The 22,539-nt window shown below is 35.5% G+C and overlaps 1 protein-coding gene across 2 annotated transcripts in view; it reads right to left on the reverse strand.

Moving 5' to 3' along the window:
* LOC594484 (SLIT-ROBO Rho GTPase-activating protein 1) overlaps nt 1-22,539 on the reverse strand; it is an 81,892-nt gene that overhangs the window by 57,104 nt on the left and 2,249 nt on the right. For both annotated transcript variants that reach the window (XM_003724619.3, XM_011664051.2), the window contains exon 2: nt 8,362-8,545. In XM_003724619.3, coding sequence (XP_003724667.2) covers nt 8,362-8,545 — 184 coding nt within the window. The remainder of the gene's footprint in view (nt 1-8,361; nt 8,546-22,539) is intronic.

Consider the following 22,539-nt stretch of genomic DNA (forward strand, 5'->3'; position numbering starts at 1 on the left):
CGTGATAGGACAGTAGTTTTAGGTTGGAGTTTATGACAAGGATAATAATTATCACAAAAACGATAGAAGTTGTCATTTGCGTGATAGGACCATATTTCTTTTGTCGGGGTTATTCAAATGAGGAAGATATAATAATATATGACAAAGGTAATAATTATCACAAAAACGAGAGAAGCTCTCATGCACGTGATAGGACAGTAGTTTTTGGGTGGGTTATGACAACAATAATAATAATCACAAAGACGATATAAGTTCTCATTCGCGTGATAGGACCATATTTCTTTTGTCGGGGTTATGTAAATGAGGGTTATGACAAAGATAATAATTATTACAAAAGCAAGAGAAGTTCTCATTCACGTGGTAGGACAGTATTTTTTGGTTGGAGTTTTTGACAAGGATAATAATAATCACAAAAACAATAGAAGTTCTCCTTCGCGTGATAGGACCATATTTCTTTTGTCGGGGTTATTCAAATGAGGGTGATATAGATATATAACAAAGATAATAATTATCACAAAATCGAGAGAAATTCTCATTCACGTGATAGGACAGTAGTTTTTGGTTGGATTTTATGACAAGAATAATAATAATCACAAAGACGATAAGAGTTCTTATTCGCGTGATAGGACCATATTTCTTTTGTCGGGGTTATTCAAAATAATGAGATGATATAAATATATGACAAAGATAATAATTATCACAAAAACGAGAGAAGTTCTCATTCACGTGATAGGACAGTAGTTTTTGGTTGGGTTATGACAACAATAATAATAATCACAAAGACTATAGAAGTTCTCATTCGCGTGATAGGACCATATTTCTTTTGTCGGGGTTATTCAAATGGGGGTGATATAAGTATATGTCAAAGATAATAATTATCACAAAAGCAAGAGAAGTTCTCATTCACTCGATAGGATAGTAGTGTTTGGTTGGAGTTTATGACAACAATAATAATAATCACGAAGACAACTTCTATAGAAGTTCTCATTCGCGTAATAGGACCATATTTTTTGGTTGTGGTTCATGTAAATGAGTATGATAATATTATGTTCGGCAGGGATAATAATAATCGTAAAAACGATAGAAGTTCTCATTCACGCGATAGGACCATTGTTGGGGTGTATGTAAATGAGGATGATATAAATATATGACAAAAAAAATAATAATCACAAAGATGATATAAGTTTTCATTCACGTGATAGGATCATATTTCTTTTGTCGGGGTTATGTAAATGAGGGTGATATAAATATATGACACCAATAATAATAATCACAAAAACGATAAAAGTCCTCATTCGCGTGTTAGGACCATATTTCTTTTGTTATTTTTTTATTTTCTTATGTAAATGAGGATGATATAAATATATGAAAACAATAATAATAATCACAAAGACGACAGAAGTTCTCATTCGCTTGATAGGACCATATTTCTTTTGTCGGGGTTATGTAAATGAGGGTGATATAAATACATGACAAAGATACTAATTATCACAAATGCGAGAGAAGTTCTCATTCATGTGATAGGACAGTAGTTTTTGTTTGGATTTTATGACAAGAATAATAATAATCACAAAGACGATAAGAGTTCTCATTCGCGTGATAGGACCATATTTCTTTTGTCGGGGTTATTCAAAATAATGAGATGATATAAATATATGACAAAGATAATAATTATCACAAAAACGAGAGAAGTTCTCATTCACGTGATAGGACAGTAGTTTTTGGTTGGGTTATGACAACAATAATAATAATCACAAAGACTATAGAAGTTCTCATTCGCGTGATAGGACCATATTTCTTTTGTCGGGGTTATTCAAATGGGGGTGATATAAGTATATGTCAAAGATAATAATTATCACAAAAGCAAGAGAAGTTCTCATTCACTCGATAGGATAGTAGTGTTTGGTTGGAGTTTATGACAACAATAATAATAATCACGAAGACAACTTCTATAGAAGTTCTCATTCGCGTAATAGGACCATATTTTTTGGTTGTGGTTCATGTAAATGAGTATGATAATATTATGTTCGGCAGGGATAATAATAATCGTAAAAACGATAGAAGTTCTCATTCACGCGATAGGACCATTGTTGGGGTGTATGTAAATGAGGATGATATAAATATATGACAAAAAAAATAATAATCACAAAGATGATATAAGTTTTCATTCACGTGATAGGATCATATTTCTTTTGTCGGGGTTATGTAAATGAGGGTGATATAAATATATGACACCAATAATAATAATCACAAAAACGATAAAAGTCCTCATTCGCGTGTTAGGACCATATTTCTTTTGTTATTTTTTTATTTTCTTATGTAAATGAGGATGATATAAATATATGAAAACAATAATAATAATCACAAAGACGACAGAAGTTCTCATTCGCTTGATAGGACCATATTTCTTTTGTCGGGGTTATGTAAATGAGGGTGATATAAATACATGACAAAGATACTAATTATCACAAATGCGAGAGAAGTTCTCATTCATGTGATAGGACAGTAGTTTTTGTTTGGATTTTATGACAAGAATAATAATAATCACAAAGACGATAAGAGTTCTCATTCGCGTGATAGGACCATATTTCTTTTGTCGGGGTTATTCAAAATAATGAGATGATATAAATATATGACAAAGATAATAATTATCACAAAAACGAGAGAAGTTCTCATTCACGTGATAGGACAGTAGTTTTTGGTTGGGTTATGACAACAATAATAATAATCACAAAGACTATAGAAGTTCTCATTCGCGTGATAGGACCATATTTCTTTTGTCGGGGTTATTCAAATGGGGGTGATATAAGTATATGTCAAAGATAATAATTATCACAAAAGCAAGAGAAGTTCTCATTCACTCGATAGGATAGTAGTGTTTGGTTGGAGTTTATGACAACAATAATAATAATCACGAAGACAACTTCTATAGAAGTTCTCATTCGCGTAATAGGACCATATTTTTTGGTTGTGGTTCATTTAAATGAGTATGATAATATATGTTTGGCAGAGATAATAATAATCGTAAAAACGATAGAAGTTCTCATTCACGCGATAGGACCATTGTTGGGGTGTATGTAAATGAGGATGATATAAATATATGACAAAAAAAATAATAATCACAAAGACGATATAAGTTTTCATTCACGTGATAGGATCATATTTCTTTTGTCGGGGTTATGTAAATGAGGGTGATATAAATATATGACACCAATAATAATAATCACAAAAACGATAAAAGTCCTCATTCGCGTGTTAGGACCATATTTCTTTTGTTATTTTTTATTTTCTTATGTAAATGAGGGTGATATAAATATATGAAAACAATAATAATAATCACAAAGACGACAGAAGTTCTCATTCGCTTGATAGGACCATATTTCTTTTGTTGGGGTTATGTAAATGAGGGTGATATAAATACATGACAAAGATACTAATTATCACAAATGCGAGAGAAGTTCTCATTCATGTGATAGGACAGTAGTTTTTGGTTGGATTTTATGACAAGAATAATAATAATCACAAAGACGATAAGAGTTCTCATTCGCTTGATAGGACCATATTTCTTTTGTCGGGGTTATTCAAATGAGGGTGATATAAATATGACAAAGATTATTATCACAAAATCGAGAGAAATTCTCATTCACGTGATAGGACAGTAGTTTTTGGTTGGGTTATGACAACAATAATAATAATCACAAAGACTATAGAAGTTCTCATTCGCGTGATAGGACCATATTTCTTTTGTCGGGGTTATGTAAATGAGGGTGATATAAATACATGACAAAGATACTAATTATCACAAATGCGAGAGAAGTTCTCATTCATGTGATAGGACAGTAGTTTTTGGTTGGATTTTATGACAAGAATAATAATAATCACAAAGACGATAAGAGTTCTCATTCGCGTGATAGGACCATATTTCTTTTGTCGGGGTTATTCAAAATAATGAGATGATATAAATATATGACAAAGATAATTATTATCACAAAAGCGAGAGAAGTTCTCATTTACGTGATAGGACAGTATTTTTTGGTTGGAGTTTATGACAACAATAATAATAATCACAAAGACGATAAGAGTTCTCATTCGCGTGATAGGACCATATTTCTTTTGTCGGGGTTATTCAAAATAATGAGATGATATAAATATATGACAAAGATAATTATTATCACAAAAGCGAGAGAAGTTCTCATTCACGTGATAGGACAGTATTTTTTGGTTGGAGTTTATGACAAGGATAATAATAATCACAAAAAAGATAGAAGTTCTCATTCGCGTGATAGGACCATATTTCTTTTGTCGGGGTTATTCAAATGAGGGTGATATAAATATGACAAAGATAATAATTATCACAAAAACGAGAGAAGTTCTCATTCACGTGATAGGACAGTAGTTTTTGGTTGGGTTATGACAACAATAATAATAATCACAAAGACTATAGAAGTTCTCATTCGCGTGATAGGACCATATTTCTTTTATCGGGGTTATTCAAATGGGGGTGATATAAATATATGACAAAGATAATAATTATCACAAAAGCAAGAGAAGTTCTCATTCACTCGATAGGATAGTAGTGTTTGGTTGGAGTTTATGACAACAATAATAATAATCACGAAGACAACTTCTATAGAAGTTCTCATTCGCGTAATAGGACCATATTTTTTGGTTGTGGTTCATGTAAATGAGTATGATAATATATGTTTGGCAGGGATAATAATAATCGTAAAAACGATAGAAGTTCTCATTCACGCGATAGGACCATTAATTGTTGGGGTGTATGTAAATGAGGATGATATAAAGATATGACAAAGATAATAATAATCACAAAGACGATAGAAGTTTTCATTCAACGTGATAGGATCATAGTTTTTTGATGGGGTTATAATGTAGATGAGAATGAAAGAAAATAATGATCATAAAACAAGTCAAACATTCAGTGCAGAGGTCCAGGCGAAGAGAGGGAGATCGAGAGGGTGCGAGAGGAAGGGAAAGAGGGAACAAGTGAGAGTGAGAGTGACAGAGAGAGCCTGGGTCTATATTTCGGAGAGAGAGAGTCTATGTGGTGAAAATGATTATTTTCGAAACTTCCAAGGGTATGATGAACATTACAACGAACTTCTGTAGGAAAGAGAGAGAGAGAGAGAGAGGGAGAGAGAGCGGTATATGGATAGACATATTTATTGTATTTCTTTCATGTTTATTTGAACGATTGTGTGGTCATTCATTTTCAAATTGCTTTCTTTTTGATATTCTTTTCTGAATGCATTTCACGGACATAATAATTGGAAAAAATGATAAGACTTCATGTATCCCGTAGCATATTGAAACTGTTTGTTATAAATGTATATCAAAATGACTGATCAGTCGAAGCTGAGACTAGATTGAGACGGTTGCGGAGGAGGGTTTACGGGTACGTCAAACCATAGGTTACTCACTCTGCAAGGATACTATAACTCCATTGATTTGTGCGATACAATCCTGAATGGTACTTGCTCTCACACAAACGCACACAGATGCTGGAACCATTGAGCTCTAAAAGAGACCGTGGACCTTAGCCATGCGAATGCAGTGGCTTTCCCGCTGTGGAGCGGGGTCAGCGCCGAGCGGGGCGAAAGCCCATTTTCAATATCGATTATACCATGAACCATTTACAACAGTAGATGGCGCTAGTATAAAACAACATGAGCTGGTTTAAATACAGGCAGCTTGGAACTAATAATTGATTTATTAATTACTGTTTAATTCACTACAAAAAAAAAAAAGTATTTCAGCGGGGGAGATTGGTTAAAGATATTCCTATAGCATCTTGTTATAACATCAAAGAGTTTCAGATGAATTAAATATTTTTACCAAAACTTTGTAATACCTTTAAGGGTTCAGAAAGATGGGGTTATTTATAAAGACAGGGAAGCCTGTAAACAAAAGTGACATTTCAGAATCAGAAAACAGAAGGATCAACAAAGAGATAAAGAAAAGAAGAAAAGATAAAGACGACGATTCAAGTGGGACACAAGGAAAGAGAAAAAAAAGAAGCTTCCAGCTTGGACGGTGGATGTTTGAAATTGAAAGCTAGTTAGCTTAGTAGCTGCTTGTAGCAATCACATTGCATTCATTGCCTTCCGATATCAGTGGGTGGGTAGGTTGATACCACGGCCATACCTGGTAGGAGGCAGCAACCAACCGAACAACTACATTCATCTCTCTCTCTCTCTCTCTTTCTCTCTCTCTAGGGCATTCACGCAAGCAATGTGCTGTGAATTGAACTCCCTTGGCATTCAGATCGATACCATATATGGAAATGACAAAACCTGAATTCCGTTTTCTTTCAGATCCTTAAACTATGCAAACATGTTATTGTTCATACACAATCACATACAGAATTCGCTCTTGACATAATGTGGTCTAGTTCAACAACCCTTCTCTACAAGTGACTGAATAATTTGTGTGCATAAAATTATACCATTCATATGCAGATACAAATACCGGTAGGTTTCTGTATGATTTAGTTTTCATGTTAAACTGTGGGACATAAAGTGGGATTTACAAATGGCACACTTTTTTACAAGCAAAGTTATAAAGTACCAACATATTTCTCAACACATATTCAAAAATGGCAAAAGTTTCAGTGAGGTTAGGGGGGTTTTGTGAAGAAAAAAAAAGTTTGCACATTTGAACTGCGGTCCAAAGTTCACTTTTCTCTACTTGTAAACGCACCTACGATGTCACTTGGATTCTAGCTGATACAAAAGATGCCACACTGGCCTAAAAATGTAAGGTACTGGTATGGATTTGTACAATACTGCATTGCAAGATTGGGGAAGTGAATGCCAGTAGGCCTACAGTCATGTTAAGAACTTGAATACTCCTTATGTCTTTCTTCTTGTCATGTGACAGGGCCATATTATACCTCAATCCTCCGATGAATGAAAGAAGGAATGAATGAATGAACCTCTATACTGCTACACGAGTAAGAAACCCATCAATGAACCACCTCACACTCGCTCTAATTGCCATTTCAGATTGGCCTTCCAGTGACTCTAATAACGAGCTCACTGTCTACCACATGGAAGTTCAAGCACAGGGATTCTAACCCTGCTTTCAGACTACCTGCATCTATTGTATAGCTATACCGTCTGATTACGAGTATTCTGCGTAGAGCTATATGAATCTCATATAGCTATACAATAAGTCATTAAAGTTTGGTAATCTTTGAAGGCTTCCATGGTGAAAAGAGGTGTGAGCCAAGCTTGCGGTTACACCACATTTTCCTTCAAGATTAATTAGCAAGAGTGGGCGTTTATCAGTGCCACCTCATCACTCTTGAAAGAATTATGTAGTGTATCTACAGGCTTCACTCATAATTGAATGCCTGTTTGAGCATCATTCGAACAAAAACTTTATGAAGAATCAAGGTTCCGCTCTAGTCTTAGCATCGCATCGTACACAAATCGTATAAATGAGGCTTATCTTGAGTATACAATAATGATTAAAAGATGTCATTTCAACTGACCTTGTTAAAATTAGTTTCTTTATATGATGTTTCTTTACAAAATGTTCTTTTCTTGTCTGTACGCTCTTTCCACTACACACTGTTCCTCTATCCAACGTTTCTTTATTCAAGTTTCTTATAGATCTCCCATAGTCTGTATGGCTACATGAAAATATGGTGGATTTGCCCTTAGATGCCTTCCAGAATCACTTTTAAATCACTTTGAGATCAAGACTTATCAAGGCTGCCTACTAACACAGATGTCTATATAAAAAGGTTTCTTAAGTCTTTCAAAGCCCAAGTTCACTCTCTACTAGAAATCTAAGAAGAAAAGAGCGCACACAGGTTCATGGAGGAAGGGGAAAGTTTGTAAGGTGATGACAGTGGAAGAGTTGATGCAAGGTCAAATTAGAATTTCATATCAATTTCATACTATGTTAGAAACAGTTGTTATGAATGACCTTTATATTTCTATTTACTTGAAAGCTTTATATGCACATAGAGTTGCATATTGTGCTTCTTCATGTTTGCCTAGGTTTTATATATTGTAAACAAGGTCAGTGAGCCAGGAAAAGTGGATCACTTGCCCAATCCTTGCCATATGATATTTATATACAAATCGGTGAGCTCGATTTGCCCAGGTGGACAAATGCGATATACATCGTTGACTGTCAACTTATCTGGTAGTGCCAGGGAAATTGGGAACTTGATACATTTAAAGTCATCTGCAGAGAGCAGAAATAGAGGTGGTGTTTTCAAAGTTTTGTTAAAGCGTTTGAACCGTTAATCAATATCTTTGTGCATTCCAATAAACAGTATGCTAGACATAAATATGAGAACAATTAAATGTTAAATGTAAGAATACTTACTGTGATTGTGATTGCCTTTGTTTCCGAACGGTGCGATCGTGTAGCTTTTCAAGATCTTTGGCATACTGTGTCTCGATCTCTGACCTTTGTCTAAAGTACTCCTGGTAATCTGTGATAAGTTCTCTCTGATTCTCAGCTCGGTTGTCTAAGGATTTCAACTGCTCGCTTAGATGGTGTCTTATATCTGAAAAAGAGAAATTAGAAATATTGAATGATTGCACAAAAGCATATTCATAAAATATGAAGTAAATTATATGGCTCTTGAAAAGTTTCGTATGAAAACCATTAATTATTTTTTATGGGTCATAAATGGTAATTTATCCTGATATTTTGATTTTATTGTGCAAGGCAAGCTCAGTTGTGCTTTCGCATAATATCATAAAATGCTAAATGAGGACAAATAAATATTCATTCAATTTTTCAAACATGAATCTCAGCTAACAACTGACAAAGTCACAACTGAAAATAATACTTTAATAAATATTGACTGGGATTTGGACAGTATGGGTATTCTTTAATGCTGTACATGTACGCTGCAAAGCCACTCAAATGAAACAAACTCAAGAAATCATCTTTATTATCATTCAAATTGATCTTCATTACTTTCATTATTTTGCATTGACAAAAGATACTGTAGCCTTGAAATAAGAAACGGAAGTGGCCTAAGTATTGGTACACACCCTTTTAAAAACAACTCCCTTAATTAGCCACTCAATAACACACTTGCTTCGTTTAGAAAACACTAAAACAACATCTCATTTACATTCCGCTAACCATCCGGCAAAGTGCTAATTCTCTCATTTCCACCTCTGATCCCCGTATTACCAATACCCAAGTAGGAAAGGATTTACGAATTTGATGAGTGTTAATCGTTGGCACTGTAACTGCTACCCAACTTCCTGGCTTTCTCATACCTGCTGTTAACACTAATTACTCATACTCTCAACAACTTCCTCCCCCGATGGTTCACAGGGTAGATCCCTTGCTACTTTCTTTACTAAACAACAAGCCCTTCTTGCGTCACTTCTTCTTGCATGGACCTTGTTCATGTTACAGATTCTTGATGTTATTTTATAAACATGTAGCATGGTAAAGTCACTAAAGTGTATTCATGTTTGATGGGGTTCCACTGCGAAAGACAAGTGGTGTCTTGGTTTATTTGTTTCCCCTCAACTTATTATTAAGTTTTATTCTTTTATGACATAACCTGATGAACTTTTAAATGTCTTTAACTTGTATCACCATTGTGTTACTTTTTATTGAGGAGGGAATATGCAATGTAAAACTTGATTCTATATCTCCTAGAATCCAAGGAAAACATCTGGTACACATAGCTTTAAGGAAATAAGTTAAACAGAGACCTAAAATTTCAAAAACAGTTTTTTTTGCCAGGCTTTTGGAAAACTGTCTAATGAGTTATGTAGAAGTACATGAAATTGAAAGTCTTGGGTAAGTTATCTGGGTGTAAAACATAGCAATAACTGCTGCCGCTTGCAAGAGATTGAATCTAGGACGACGAGTGGACACCCTACTCGTATTCTATGATAAGCACAAAATGAGAGGCTTCCATAAATTGAAGCGTGCATTACGAAAATGGTCTTTTGTGGCAAGATTGTCCCTGAGGGTCGACACATGTCAACTTCGGTTTCGGAATGTTTCAATGACATTAAACAGGGATGTATGACAAGAAAAGCGTTCTGATCACATTTACACCTTTAACAGTTCAGTCTCCTAGCGGACTGAAACTTGGCCGCAGTGCAAGCCTATTTTAATTGGAGACCACCTGGCTATGCTAAAAGTATATCAGTTACAAGCCACAATGACACAAAGAGGATGGTCTGGTGCAGTACAATGCTGACCTTAAAACCAGGTTCAGGTGTAGGTCCATGCACTTATCACTACAAAAGACACACTTATTAAAGTAAAAGTTGTGTACTGTTCAAGGGGAGTGATAGTTGTACAATGGCCCTAAGAGGGACAGTCTGATGCAATAAAAGGCTGGCATCAAAAATAAAGTTCAAGTGTAGGTCCACACACTCATCACTACAGAAGACATGACACAATTTAAGTGAGTATTGAGTACTGTTAAAGGTATAGACCAGTTCTGGTCATGCGATTGCATTGTGAAAGAAACGTTGTGGAATTGATCAGAAAAGGTTGATCATCTAGCATATTGGTATGTACTGCAAGTTCTGGAAATATCAAAATGATAAGAAATTTGGCCCAGTCTTGGTAAAGTTACAAGCACTGTAACATACACAGAAAGATGAAAATGGGACTACATGTATGTGATATCTATCCATTCCGGATAGATATGATAATTTACCTAATATATCAATTAGTAAGCAGTTTCCCGGCAAAATTTGTATCATCACGTAACATATTCATTCACATGATTGGTAATAAGAGCTTCCATTTCAATTATTGAGATGGGGGCGTTTCCAAAACGGGTGTATACCGGTACCTTTAAAAGGAGAGGGAGATAACTATGGGATAGGAGGCCAATATGGCACACTAAGGATATTCACGCTTAGTAAATGGTTGACCTTGTTAAAAACAAAGGAAGTGCGAAGTACTCTTAAAGGGAGAGGGTGAGCGTTTATAACTAAGGAGAATTAAAAGCCACTATCTCACAACTTGGATATTCTGGCGCTTGAATGGTTGACCTTGAAATGAAGGAAGTGTTAAGTAGTAATTTTAAAGGAAAAGTCTCAAGACCTGCTGATTTAAATGAATAAAAGATCACAAAAACAGGTCAGCAGAGAAGAAGAAAAAAAGTTGATGACAAACGAATGAATTTTTCAGAGTTTTTAAAGATTCCTGTACAATTTAGCGACTCTTATGATATTCCTCTTAAAAACATATTTCAATGTGAGCTATCAACTAATACTATTCACTTTTCTTCTCATTTTTCTTTCTTTTCTTATATTTTTTTCCTCCTATAGTATCAATCACAAACAACAGTAGCAAAACCATTCTCACCACATCCTCCCTGCAAAGAATAAACAAGTCTGCATCACCTTTATACATTTAAAGACAATGTAGGTTCCTTTGTTTTGGGTAGTGTAACAAGAAAAAACAAAGTTGATCCCAAGTTCATATCCTACGTAAAAGAACAAAACTGGATCACAGTGCCAACAAATTATGACGTAGAATGTGTGAACTATTAACAATTTTATCTGCTTGATTATGAAGAAAAACATGTTTATACTACTATTACCAAGTTTACAGTTTGATTGTGGGTTTGCCTTGATCTTCTGTAACAAGGTTGGCACATGGCAGTTGTTCTTGCTATCATAAAAGTGTTCAACTTGTCATATTTTTCAAACTATTTGGTAACTGTCCACACTTGGCAAAATGATTACGTGAGTGTAAAGTACTAATTTATTGGGTAGAACAATGACATGTGATAATAACTACTCACCTACAACATACATTTATCTGTTTAGCATTCACACTCACAGAAAATGTTTTTTCTGCAAACTTTCGTTGAGTTTAATTTCTCAATATGGGATAATGCGAACATGCCTATACAGTATACAAAGAGCCATGTACCGGTAGTTGGATGTTATTTCATGAATGATATCCATGTGAGGCTCAGGATAATGATAACATGCCAATGTATACTGCCATATCTGAGGCTGACTTTAGGATAATGATAACAAAACTACATTGTATGTTAATGAACCAGCTAAATCTGACTTTAGGATAATGATCACACACCCATCTACAAAGGCACGTACCACCTGGCCTGAGGACAAGTCCATATCCATGACCCATCTACATTGTAAGTCTGAGTTTAGGATAATGATAACAGGCCCATATTCATGACCAAACCGAGGCTACTTCAAATTACGGCAATGGCCTTCACTTACATATCAACAACAGTAAATTAACATGATATGAAATAAAGCTGGCTTGCTATATCTTGGCTAAACATGCATCAACAGAGTACTACACGTTTTATGTCACTAGAAATTGGCGAGGCCTGAGGGTGTCTCGTTATCTTTGCCAGGACAAACCCAGTTCAGTAACCTAGGTAATGAAATAAACAGCAAAATGGGTCATTTAGCGGTTCTTTCCATAACACCAGCAAAAGTTAGTTTACATGTACGTACACTGTAGTTGCCAATTACATAGACTAACAATGAGCAGAGATTTGTTTACTCCCATGTAAATTTATGAACACACTTTCTACAGTTCAATCGGCAATATCAGTAGTTATTATGAACTGAGATACATTAGACCTATGGACATACAATTTCAAAAGGAAGAATATTTGGAGCAGCATTAAATTCATGTTGGGGGCAAGTTTTTATATATCGCGAGTGAATGGAAATCAATCACTTAAACTTATTAAAGAGTAAAAATCATAATTTATTTTGATTCATCTCAGGCTTAATTTAGAGTTTTTCAAGTGTTTTCAATATATGAACATTGCTTGAAATAAAAGTCAATTGTGCAGGGTTTTCTGAATGATTTACATTGATATATGGAAAAGTCATTCAAAGTCATAATTCCATTGATACAAAAGGAAAGATAAATGTATTGTAGATCAAGTTAAAAAACTCAAAAATCCAATACTGAGATCACGTGGATGAAATCGTGCTTAGATTCTTGCCACTAAAACAGGCCGAGAGCTAAAAACCTGTCCAAGTATGCACGTATTGATCAACCTGCCCAGACTGACTCCTAATACTGCATGGAGAGACTCTGACCCTGTTCCCATTCAAGATCTAGGGCACACTAGATCGCGCTATCGTCTGAAGTATTTAAGAATACAGCAGCATCATTTCAGACGACCCAATGGCATGCCGCATCAATTCAAAACAGACGGCTTGAAGCACCTCCTGTAGGTGCTCCAGGTGAGAAAGATGGGTCTAGCACGTGCAACATTGAGCTAACTCCTGTATAGCCATTCAGACTAGATAAAATTAATGAGAAACACGTTTTAAGAAATGAATTAAAGATCCATTGCAAAGCGAAAAGAACGTACAGACTTGAAAACACCATCGTATCGAGAGAAACTAATTTTGAGGATATCATTTGACATGACATCTGGCCAATCATAGCGCCTGCTAACGAAAATCCTGCTATTAAAGTTATACAATTTTCGAATGATAAACGTTCTGCCTAGAGCAGGATGCTGATACTTTACTGATTTTTTGTTCTAAACGATGCTAAAACAGGTGTTTCAAAATACGATGTTTCATTAAATATGTTTCTTTATACGACGTTCTGGTTCAGACTACAGAGAAATGAATTACCTATTGTAGAGCTACATGTATATGATTCCTGTATAGCGATTTAGTACTTATAAAGATAAATTTGAGCGTATCCTGCTAGCACACCGGAAAATGGTTTGACCTTGATCACCTTTCATGTAGAAAATCAAGTAGAGGTTTTGTAAGAATGCAGGAAAGGTGTAGGCCTTCTATGGTATGCGAAGGTTTCACACTTTCATGGCAACAAAACCTCTAAAAAGGGGGGTCCTCCGATGGATCGCCCAAACCAACTACAGGTATGAATGCAACCAGTGCCAGTGGGTCTCCCTGGCACACGCCATGATAGGTGCCACAGTAGCATGTGCTACAGAAGCAGGACCCTCAGCTCACCCTTGTAAATGAGAACAGGGTCTTAGAGAGCAGTCAAGCTACAAGGGTTCATGAAGCGCAGACATGACTCGGCCACCTGTCTGTATTTTGATTCAGCTTGAGAAACACTCCACCCCCACTGAGTGTATTTGACACACGATTAAATCTTAACTGCATGGCACCTCCAATACCATCGGACAAGCTACAAGCACAGCACCTACATGAACCAAATTTCAGGGTAGATTTACAATTAAAGGTAAAGACCAGTATTGGAAACGCCCCAATTTAAAAAAATGAAATGGAAGCTCGTATTACCAATCATGTGAAAGAATACGTTTTGACTAATACATGATGATAACAATTTGCCGGGAAACTGCCTACTAATTGATATATTTGGTAAATTAGTTTTTCTATTGGTGTGTGAGAGATAAACGCATGTGTCGCGCAAGTGTGCGTAGTCCCATATACATCTTTCTGTGTACAGCACTACAGTGCTTGTAACTTTACGAAAACTGGGCCAAATTTCTGAACCTTGCAGTACACACCAATACTTATATGCTAGATGATCAACCTTTTCTGATCGATTCCGCAACGTTTCTTTCACAATGCAATCGCATGACCATAACTGGTCTTTATCTTTAAAAGGATAATATTGCAACATGCTGAAAATAAAACCTGCCAGGATATTGATAAAATATCATTTTGTACAGGGAATCTCAGCAGCCTTGCCTTGCTTGACAAGGTCTTATAATTGCTCAGTTAAATTTAGAGGTGATTAAAAAAATTGGAATGTGCCTGGTATGTTTGTTATTTTTCAAGATCAATTTCCTGGAAATGTTGCTGAGAGACAGAAGGCCCTTTGTTTAAAGCTAATGCCTTTATAATATGACAATATACATGCAATAATAAAAGTACATTTATAAAGCACCTTTTCATGAGATATGAAGAGCAGAGTTAAGTTCTCCGGAAAAAGAAATATACAGGCCTATGTTCCCAATACTGTATGATACAGGTACAATGTACATGTACTGTATCTTACAGCTACATCTAAGGCTTGCACAGAGGTGTAAGAAAAGTTTAACACATGTACCGGTATGTATGATGTGGCTGTGCTCAAAGTTATTCTTTCCTATACTTCCTGTTTCTAAAAATTGTCTGCATCGAGCTCAAACAGGGTGACAGTCACAGATATCAGTTCAGTGCTTCCCCATTAAACTTGTGAATGGGACAAGAGAGTTGTGTGGAGTTTATAGAACAGGTTACAGTGTACATTTCTCAAACAACACCACACCCACAGTAACAAAGGACCGAGATCCATGCATGGAAGAACACCGAAGAACTAGCCTTTAGAGGCCTCTTGTTCTACTGGTATAACAGTTTTTTTTTCTTTTCTTCCGGTAATGAATTTATTTTGCTTTTTGAATATTCAAAAGTCATTCAAAATGTTTAAGAAAGAACCAAATGTGGAAACCTTGTTGCATCACATGGTTTATGGAACCAACAGAATGGAAAAGACAACTTTGAAAATCTGCTTATGATCATGTACACACACAAAAATGAACCAACACAGATATGACCATATGGGGCAATGCATTACCACTGTTATTGACTGACTACCGGTACTTTTTTTCAATTACCCTTGGTACTGATAACAGCTTATAAAAAGCCTCTCTTTTTTTTCAAGCATAGGCCTACATACTTTAATTCGATTTATAAGTATAAGGATCTTATCATACATGTCCTAGAAGTCGGGAATCACCTTTAATTTTGTCCACTCTTTGGCTTCTCAAAGATCAAACATGGTGCGACACACTTATGAAATGAAAATCACAGATGAGATGACGGGTACAATAATAAATCAGAAAAGGCCTGTGGGAATATTAAAAGCTGGAAGTGTAGCTGAAATGTAAACAATGGCCATTTGTAATGAAATGAAATGAAATGAAATGAAATGTAAACAATGGCAAAATTTGTCATACAAAATTAGTCCCGCTATAGTAGTGATGAGGTGAACCATATTGTCCCCATTCCCCCACCCCAGGTCTTCTGTAACCTCTATTATTCTTAGCCATCCTCCTAATCCTATTATGGGTGTGGGTCTTATTTCTTTTCTCAGATAATTTTAGCAATGACGTCTGTTGTCTGATGAAGACATCACTTAAGATTTTATTCTAATTCTTGGCAAATACAAGAATAATGTGACACTGCAACTCTGCAACAAAAAGACATCACCTGTCACCTTTGTAATGAATCGAAATCGCGATTGAAAAAGGTTACTTTATTCTGACACTCCAAATTAGCAAATCTAATGTAACCCCAAAGCTTTACATATTGCAAGTCTACAGTATCATTATAAATAATGTTTTCCATAAAACTGTTCAGAAAAGAAACTTATTCAAGTGAGGGGGCTGTGAGGCTTTGAAATAAATCTGTTTCAGTACTTGGGGAAAAAACCTTAGAATTATACTAGGAAGCGAGGTGTTGTTCTTGTAAATAGTGTCACAAAATCAGTTTGATGACAAAAATAAACATTACCTCGTCAGTGATATGACACTGGTGAAATTGATCCCATTTGCCTATATTATTTTGCAAGTACTTAGCATTTCTGGTCACAAGTGTTATCAGTTTTGCATACAAACTGCAACATATGCATACAAAACTGTACATATATCATAAACATGTAGATTACTGGTAAACTGTATGTTTCTATGCCCTTTCCAAATTACATTATACATGTAAATGTTTGTTTAGTATCCTTAATAATGCCATGTGTTCTACAGTTGTTTTATATTCATTGGATTGGCCAATCTTCAATGTAAATCCTTAAGCCCACTTTTGCTTGCTGTCAAAACCTTATAGTGGGAGTCATGGGAGTTTATGGCGGACGTAACCTTTCAAATAAACATTTGCTCTCTGTGGTTTGAAACGTCATTTTCATGAAACTGAAAGCTTTCCAAATTACATTATTCATGTACATGTAACTGTTTTTTATAGTATCCTTTTTATGCCTTGTGTTCTACTCTTGCTATATATTCATTGGATTGGCCAATCTTCAATGTAAATCCTTAAGCCCACTTTTGCATGCTTTCAAAACCTTAAAGTGGGAGTCAGGGGAGTTCATGACGGACGTAACCTTTCAAATAAACATTTGCTCTCTGTGGTTTGAAACGTCATTTTCATGAAACTGAAAGCAAAAATAAAAATCATGATTACAGAAATAAAGCAATGATTGCTTCATTCTATTTCTGTACCAGTAATCATGATTTTTTTTTACAGTACATGTATGACTTTAAAAATTCTAATTATTAAGTACCGGAAGCAAATTTGGTGACTTCATTGCATGTATAATTATATTGAGGCCAATTTATCAGATTAACAAATTAAGCATTCAGGGCCTACCTGTACATGTATCAACTATCAAGCAAGAATTACCAAAGAAAATCTATTCTTGTATGTAAATAGACTTTGATTGTTACCAATTTAGCAAACATTCCAGAAGAAGAGAGAAAGCCAGCAATCCGTTCGCAACTCTGCATTCCACTCATTCAAATAAAATTGAATGGTTCATAAGCTTGGTTCATACATGTAAGCTTGTTTCGGTTTGTTGAAATTTCATACCAAAATCGACCTTAACGGATGTTCATACATGAACACTGTACAATGTACATGGTAGCTATATATGTACACAGTATAATGTTCAACACCTCAAAATATTACGCATATCCAGTGTACAACTGCACATGTCGGCCTATTGCATGGATAAGTAGTCAAACCTGTCTAGGAGGCCACCTCTATATAAAGGCCACCTCTATATAAAGGCCTCCTGTCTATAGTGGCTACATGTATGTCTTTTGTCTCCCTCAAGAAGAAACAATGTGTGTTCTATAACTTCTAGAACCTACAAAACTGTACATGTAGAAAGGCAATGGTCATTTACTCTATTAGGCATTAATAGACAGGCTTGACTGCATGTTGTATTAATTGAATGAACTAAATTATGGAAACATTTCGAACCAACGTTTTTAGTTTCAATTCTAAAATTTGCTGTCAAGTGTCAACCGGTACTATAAACTGCTTGGATATTTTTGATTCATGAATGAAACTGGTAAAACACAAATTTCTTGAAAAAAACGGGTCCAGTTAAAGCCTAGGTGTTTATCTCTTTAAAACAGCTCTCAATTAACATAAGAAAAAGGGGACCATGGGGGATCAACAGTCATCGATTGGGCATTATTTGCTATACAGAGGGCACAAGTAGCTACATAAATAAGTAGTGCAGTGGGGCTTTAAAAAATAACCTTGAAGTGGTAATTTGTGTAATGATTTACATATAAATCTTAAACATATGGCTTTAGTAGTGTTTATGAAAAAGTGACTGTAGACTGTAGTTCATACATGTATGCACTCGGTCTGTTCCCTCATCACCAATAAATACCCATGTATCTTTCCCCTCCATTACATGTGGATGATGCCAGACTTTAATTAGAGTGCTATTGCACGCCATAATTGCCCTGAAATGAACGTCAAATTTGTGATTGTAGTAATTTAATCAATTTGAAGTACCTTCCCCCAAAACGGTGCAATACCGCTGATTGCCGGTTCAAGGCTCCCTCTCCAGACAGGAACCGCGGGCTGATGCCAATTTGGACGCTCTCAAAATTTAAAGGCTTGTTAATGATTAGCCGACCCAAAATGAATCACGCTCATCCCGCCTGTGAACCATAAACTTCAACTTCAAAGTGATTTGTACATGCTCTCCATCAGTCCCTAATAAAATTACACAAATTAATACCGCGTCTGGCTACCATAGGCGCTTTTTCAGAGCTGCTCATACATGTACAGTAGTATATTATGAGGTCTTAAACGACAGAGCTCTAGAAGCAATAAAATTGTTGCCCTAAAGATACATGTACATTTCATGTAAGTAGACCACTTTGTTCTGTGGTTTCATTAGATACAATCACAAAATAATTCACTATTCTGAATATTTTTCATTTTTCAAAAGTAATTTATTCAGAATTAAAATCCTACTTTGGTAACTATGTCTTAGATCCTTTAAAAAAATCCTTGATTCAGCTCATGCTGCAAAGATAATTATAAACATTTAGGTCAGTCAGGAACCCCATAACTTTTACAAGCCGATCGCCAGTCTGATTATCAAGATATTTATGATTGAAAATCAAAATCAAATTTTGCATAATTTGCCAAACGGTTTTCACAACACTACAACATTGGGGAAAACGTGTATGGTAAAACCGGTCACTCAAAGGTTTTTACTTTTTTGAGGCACTTCTTGATATTTTGAAGAGCAATTTTTTTAGGGCTTCAATTTAAACACCATATCACCATCTCAGATTTAACATTGTAAAGGCAGTTAGTGGTGTTTTATTGTAGTTTTGTTTTGATTTTGGTTTTGGGGTATTTTAGTAACCTTCACCAACCCTTAAACTTTCATCAATTACATACTGAACCTACATGTACATCACTATGAAAAAGGCACTAACTTGAAGACGTTAAGTTTACATTTCCTTTTTTTCCTCCAAAATATGAGCAAAAAAACCCTGTGTAGATGCACAAGTTCATCCACCGTGTCAATTCTTTCCCTGCCTTAAATAAAGACTTACAGTATGAGTATAGAACCGTAGCTGAAAGCAAAACATGCAAACCGCTTAAAAACACAAGTTCTGTATGCAAAACTAAACTTGACAAAGAAGCCATGGTTCGAAAGAAGAAACTTGACATAACGCTGTCACAAGATACATGCTCAGGCTGAAGTATTGTGGGGAAAACCAAGAGATTCAAGTTCCCTGAGTATTTGGTCAAACCTGCTTTGGTTTTTAACCAAAAACCACTACAACAAACAGTTTAGGTGGTCTGCCTTTCAGAAAATTAGATTCAATGGAACAAGTTCGAGCAACTATATGTACAGAGATGTTGGTCAGGAAGGAAAAATAGTTCTGTATGATCAGGAAGAAAAAATGGTTCTACCGTTTTTCTTTCCTGACCAACATCTTTCTAGACATGTAACCTCTTGTGCTTCCCCTGTAATATGCAACCACATTAACCTTGTATTTCATATTAACATGTACTTAATATGGCATTAGTAATTAATGCAAATTATTTCAATGTCACACAATTGTACATAATATTGCCAACTACATGTACATGTACATTGTTCATGTAATTTACAATATATCCTTGTAAAAAGAATTGTGCATGATATGAAACCTCAACCAAATATATTACTGAATCAAAGTGAAAGTGTATCATAATTAAATACTCTCATGTGGGCAGAGAGTGGGAGGAGAACTCCTTCACAGAGGCAGCAACGAAGGAAGTTTGTGTCTTAAAATAAGAAATGTTGCAATGGCTTACTCTCAGTATGCAAGCTGTGATTGCATGTATTTTACTTTCAATTGACGTTGAAATTCATCTAACTTTGTTCGAATACAGCGCAATACAATGTAAGAAGTGTTCACAAAGTTATACTTTATTCATCAGTTTGCTGGTCTCTGTTTGTAAATGAGTAATGTATGTGTATATTGCAACTTTCACTTTGTCTCTATTTGAAACATCTGCTGATGTGCAAAGGGTATTAAACAAACTGTTTTGGGTTGGGTTTTTTTTTCTTCAATTTCAAAACAAGGAGGGGGATAATTATGGTAATTTTAATATGGTTATTCCAAACCTAAAGGGCTAATACCTTAATGAATTCTAAACAATTCTGTTTCAATAGAATTTCTTTTATAATGAATTAAAGCCTTTGGGATTCTCAGCAGACAACAGCGTTCCTTTGTTGATAATGTACACTATAAGACAGCAACTGCATCTTCATTCAAGCTCTGTGGATCACAGAGAATGGGAGCAGAAGTTCATGACTCTATGAACTGTTCCTTACAATACCCCCCAGCATTGTTACATTAGGTAGGACGCCCATCAGTCATCTAATTTCTCATCGCTATTCTCCCGCATGGGCCACAATGAGACAATCTACGGGACGGCATCCCTTACCATCAGGCATGTGCTTCAACTTCAATTACAGGGCCGACTCGGAATGGAGGTTCGATTCTCCCTTCATTACGCACGCCATATCAAATTACCCACCTCGTTATATTGCTTTTCCTCATGGTTAGGATGAGGTCTTGAGGATAAGGTCTGGGGGATGAGATTCAGGGAATGGGGCGGGCGGGGAGGTGATGGAGAAACCAGGGAACTGTGCTGGGGAACCCCTCCACGTGGAGTCAACATGACTAGACACAATTTACAGAAGACTGTACAAGATTACACCGCAAATAGCAGTGAGGTTTGCATTGGATACAGAATTCTCATCTACTGTTAATTCACGTCCAAACAAAGGGATGACGAACGAATGACGATTTGATCGTCCCCCCAATCGAATCTGGAGAAGAGTTAAGCTCACCAATCACTACACCTCAACATGAGTCCATTGTTTGTATCCCATGCAAAGTCCAGAAATCTCTGGAGAGCATTTCTGTATTTTCCCACATTTCAATCAGAATTATATCTGTCTCATGTCCATTTTATATTTTTTCTTTCTTTTTCTTCTTTTGGAGGGGGGGTGTATTGTGTTTGCTGCAATCCTGACATCTTTACAAGGCAACCAAACACCCTGACCGGTATCATTCAACCATACTAAAGGACAAAAGATGAGCAGCTATAAAAATATCCAGTGCATTAACAGCTTGTCAGCTTGAATGCAGAGAAATGCCATTTGTATGATGAAATTAACTAAAATGACAATTTATATACAATTTACAAAAAGTTGCATACCGGTACATGGTATGCACTATTTGGGAATCAGTAATTAGGAAATAGAATGGTATACCGTAATGAACATTATGTTGGAATTATTGCTTCATCTCATCTTCATATTATGCTGCCGTTCAAATCAAATAATTTCTCATTATTTTTTTTCTTAAAGCTTAAAAATATTCACATTGATTTGAGAATCATTTCAAAACAAGAAAGGAAAAAAAACAATAATTCAATAATCTACATTGTACAATGCAAATACATGTATACCACTTTTCTTTTCTCTTTCTCTTTGCTAACAAAATATGTTGTACATTCACATGTAAAAAAAATCTTCAATTGACAGAAATGCTGAACATATGACATTGCCTGCCCATGGTCTTTGTCTTCTACATGTACCGGTATGTACATTAACTACTGATCCTAATTCTAAAGAAAATATCATTAATTTATGTTATATGCACTCTTTTATGCTGAAAATGGAGGTGTAAGTGTTTTGTGCAGCCACATGTCAGAAGAATAACACAGAGCATGCAGCGCATAAAGAATGATTAATGCAAACCAATAATTCTTGTTATAGCATCTATAGTTACATACATACATACATGTATACAATAAACTTGTGTTTGAGGCTTGGAGTAGTCTGCACCTAAACCCTTGAGCAGAGTCTAAATATTTAAGTTTTTGGCTGTGTCAAACAATAGCTGCTAAAGTACAGAGCCTACTGTAGTCTCATATTGCAGACACCTTTATGCACAAGGGTTTGTACCTGCAATTTAGTCTTGGAGCGGGTATCAATTTCTTTGATAAC

The sequence above is a fragment of the Strongylocentrotus purpuratus genome, unplaced genomic scaffold, assembly GCF_000002235.5.
Source record: "Strongylocentrotus purpuratus isolate Spur 01 unplaced genomic scaffold, Spur_5.0 spur5_scaffold_6, whole genome shotgun sequence".
NCBI lineage: Eukaryota > Metazoa > Echinodermata > Echinoidea > Camarodonta > Strongylocentrotidae > Strongylocentrotus > Strongylocentrotus purpuratus.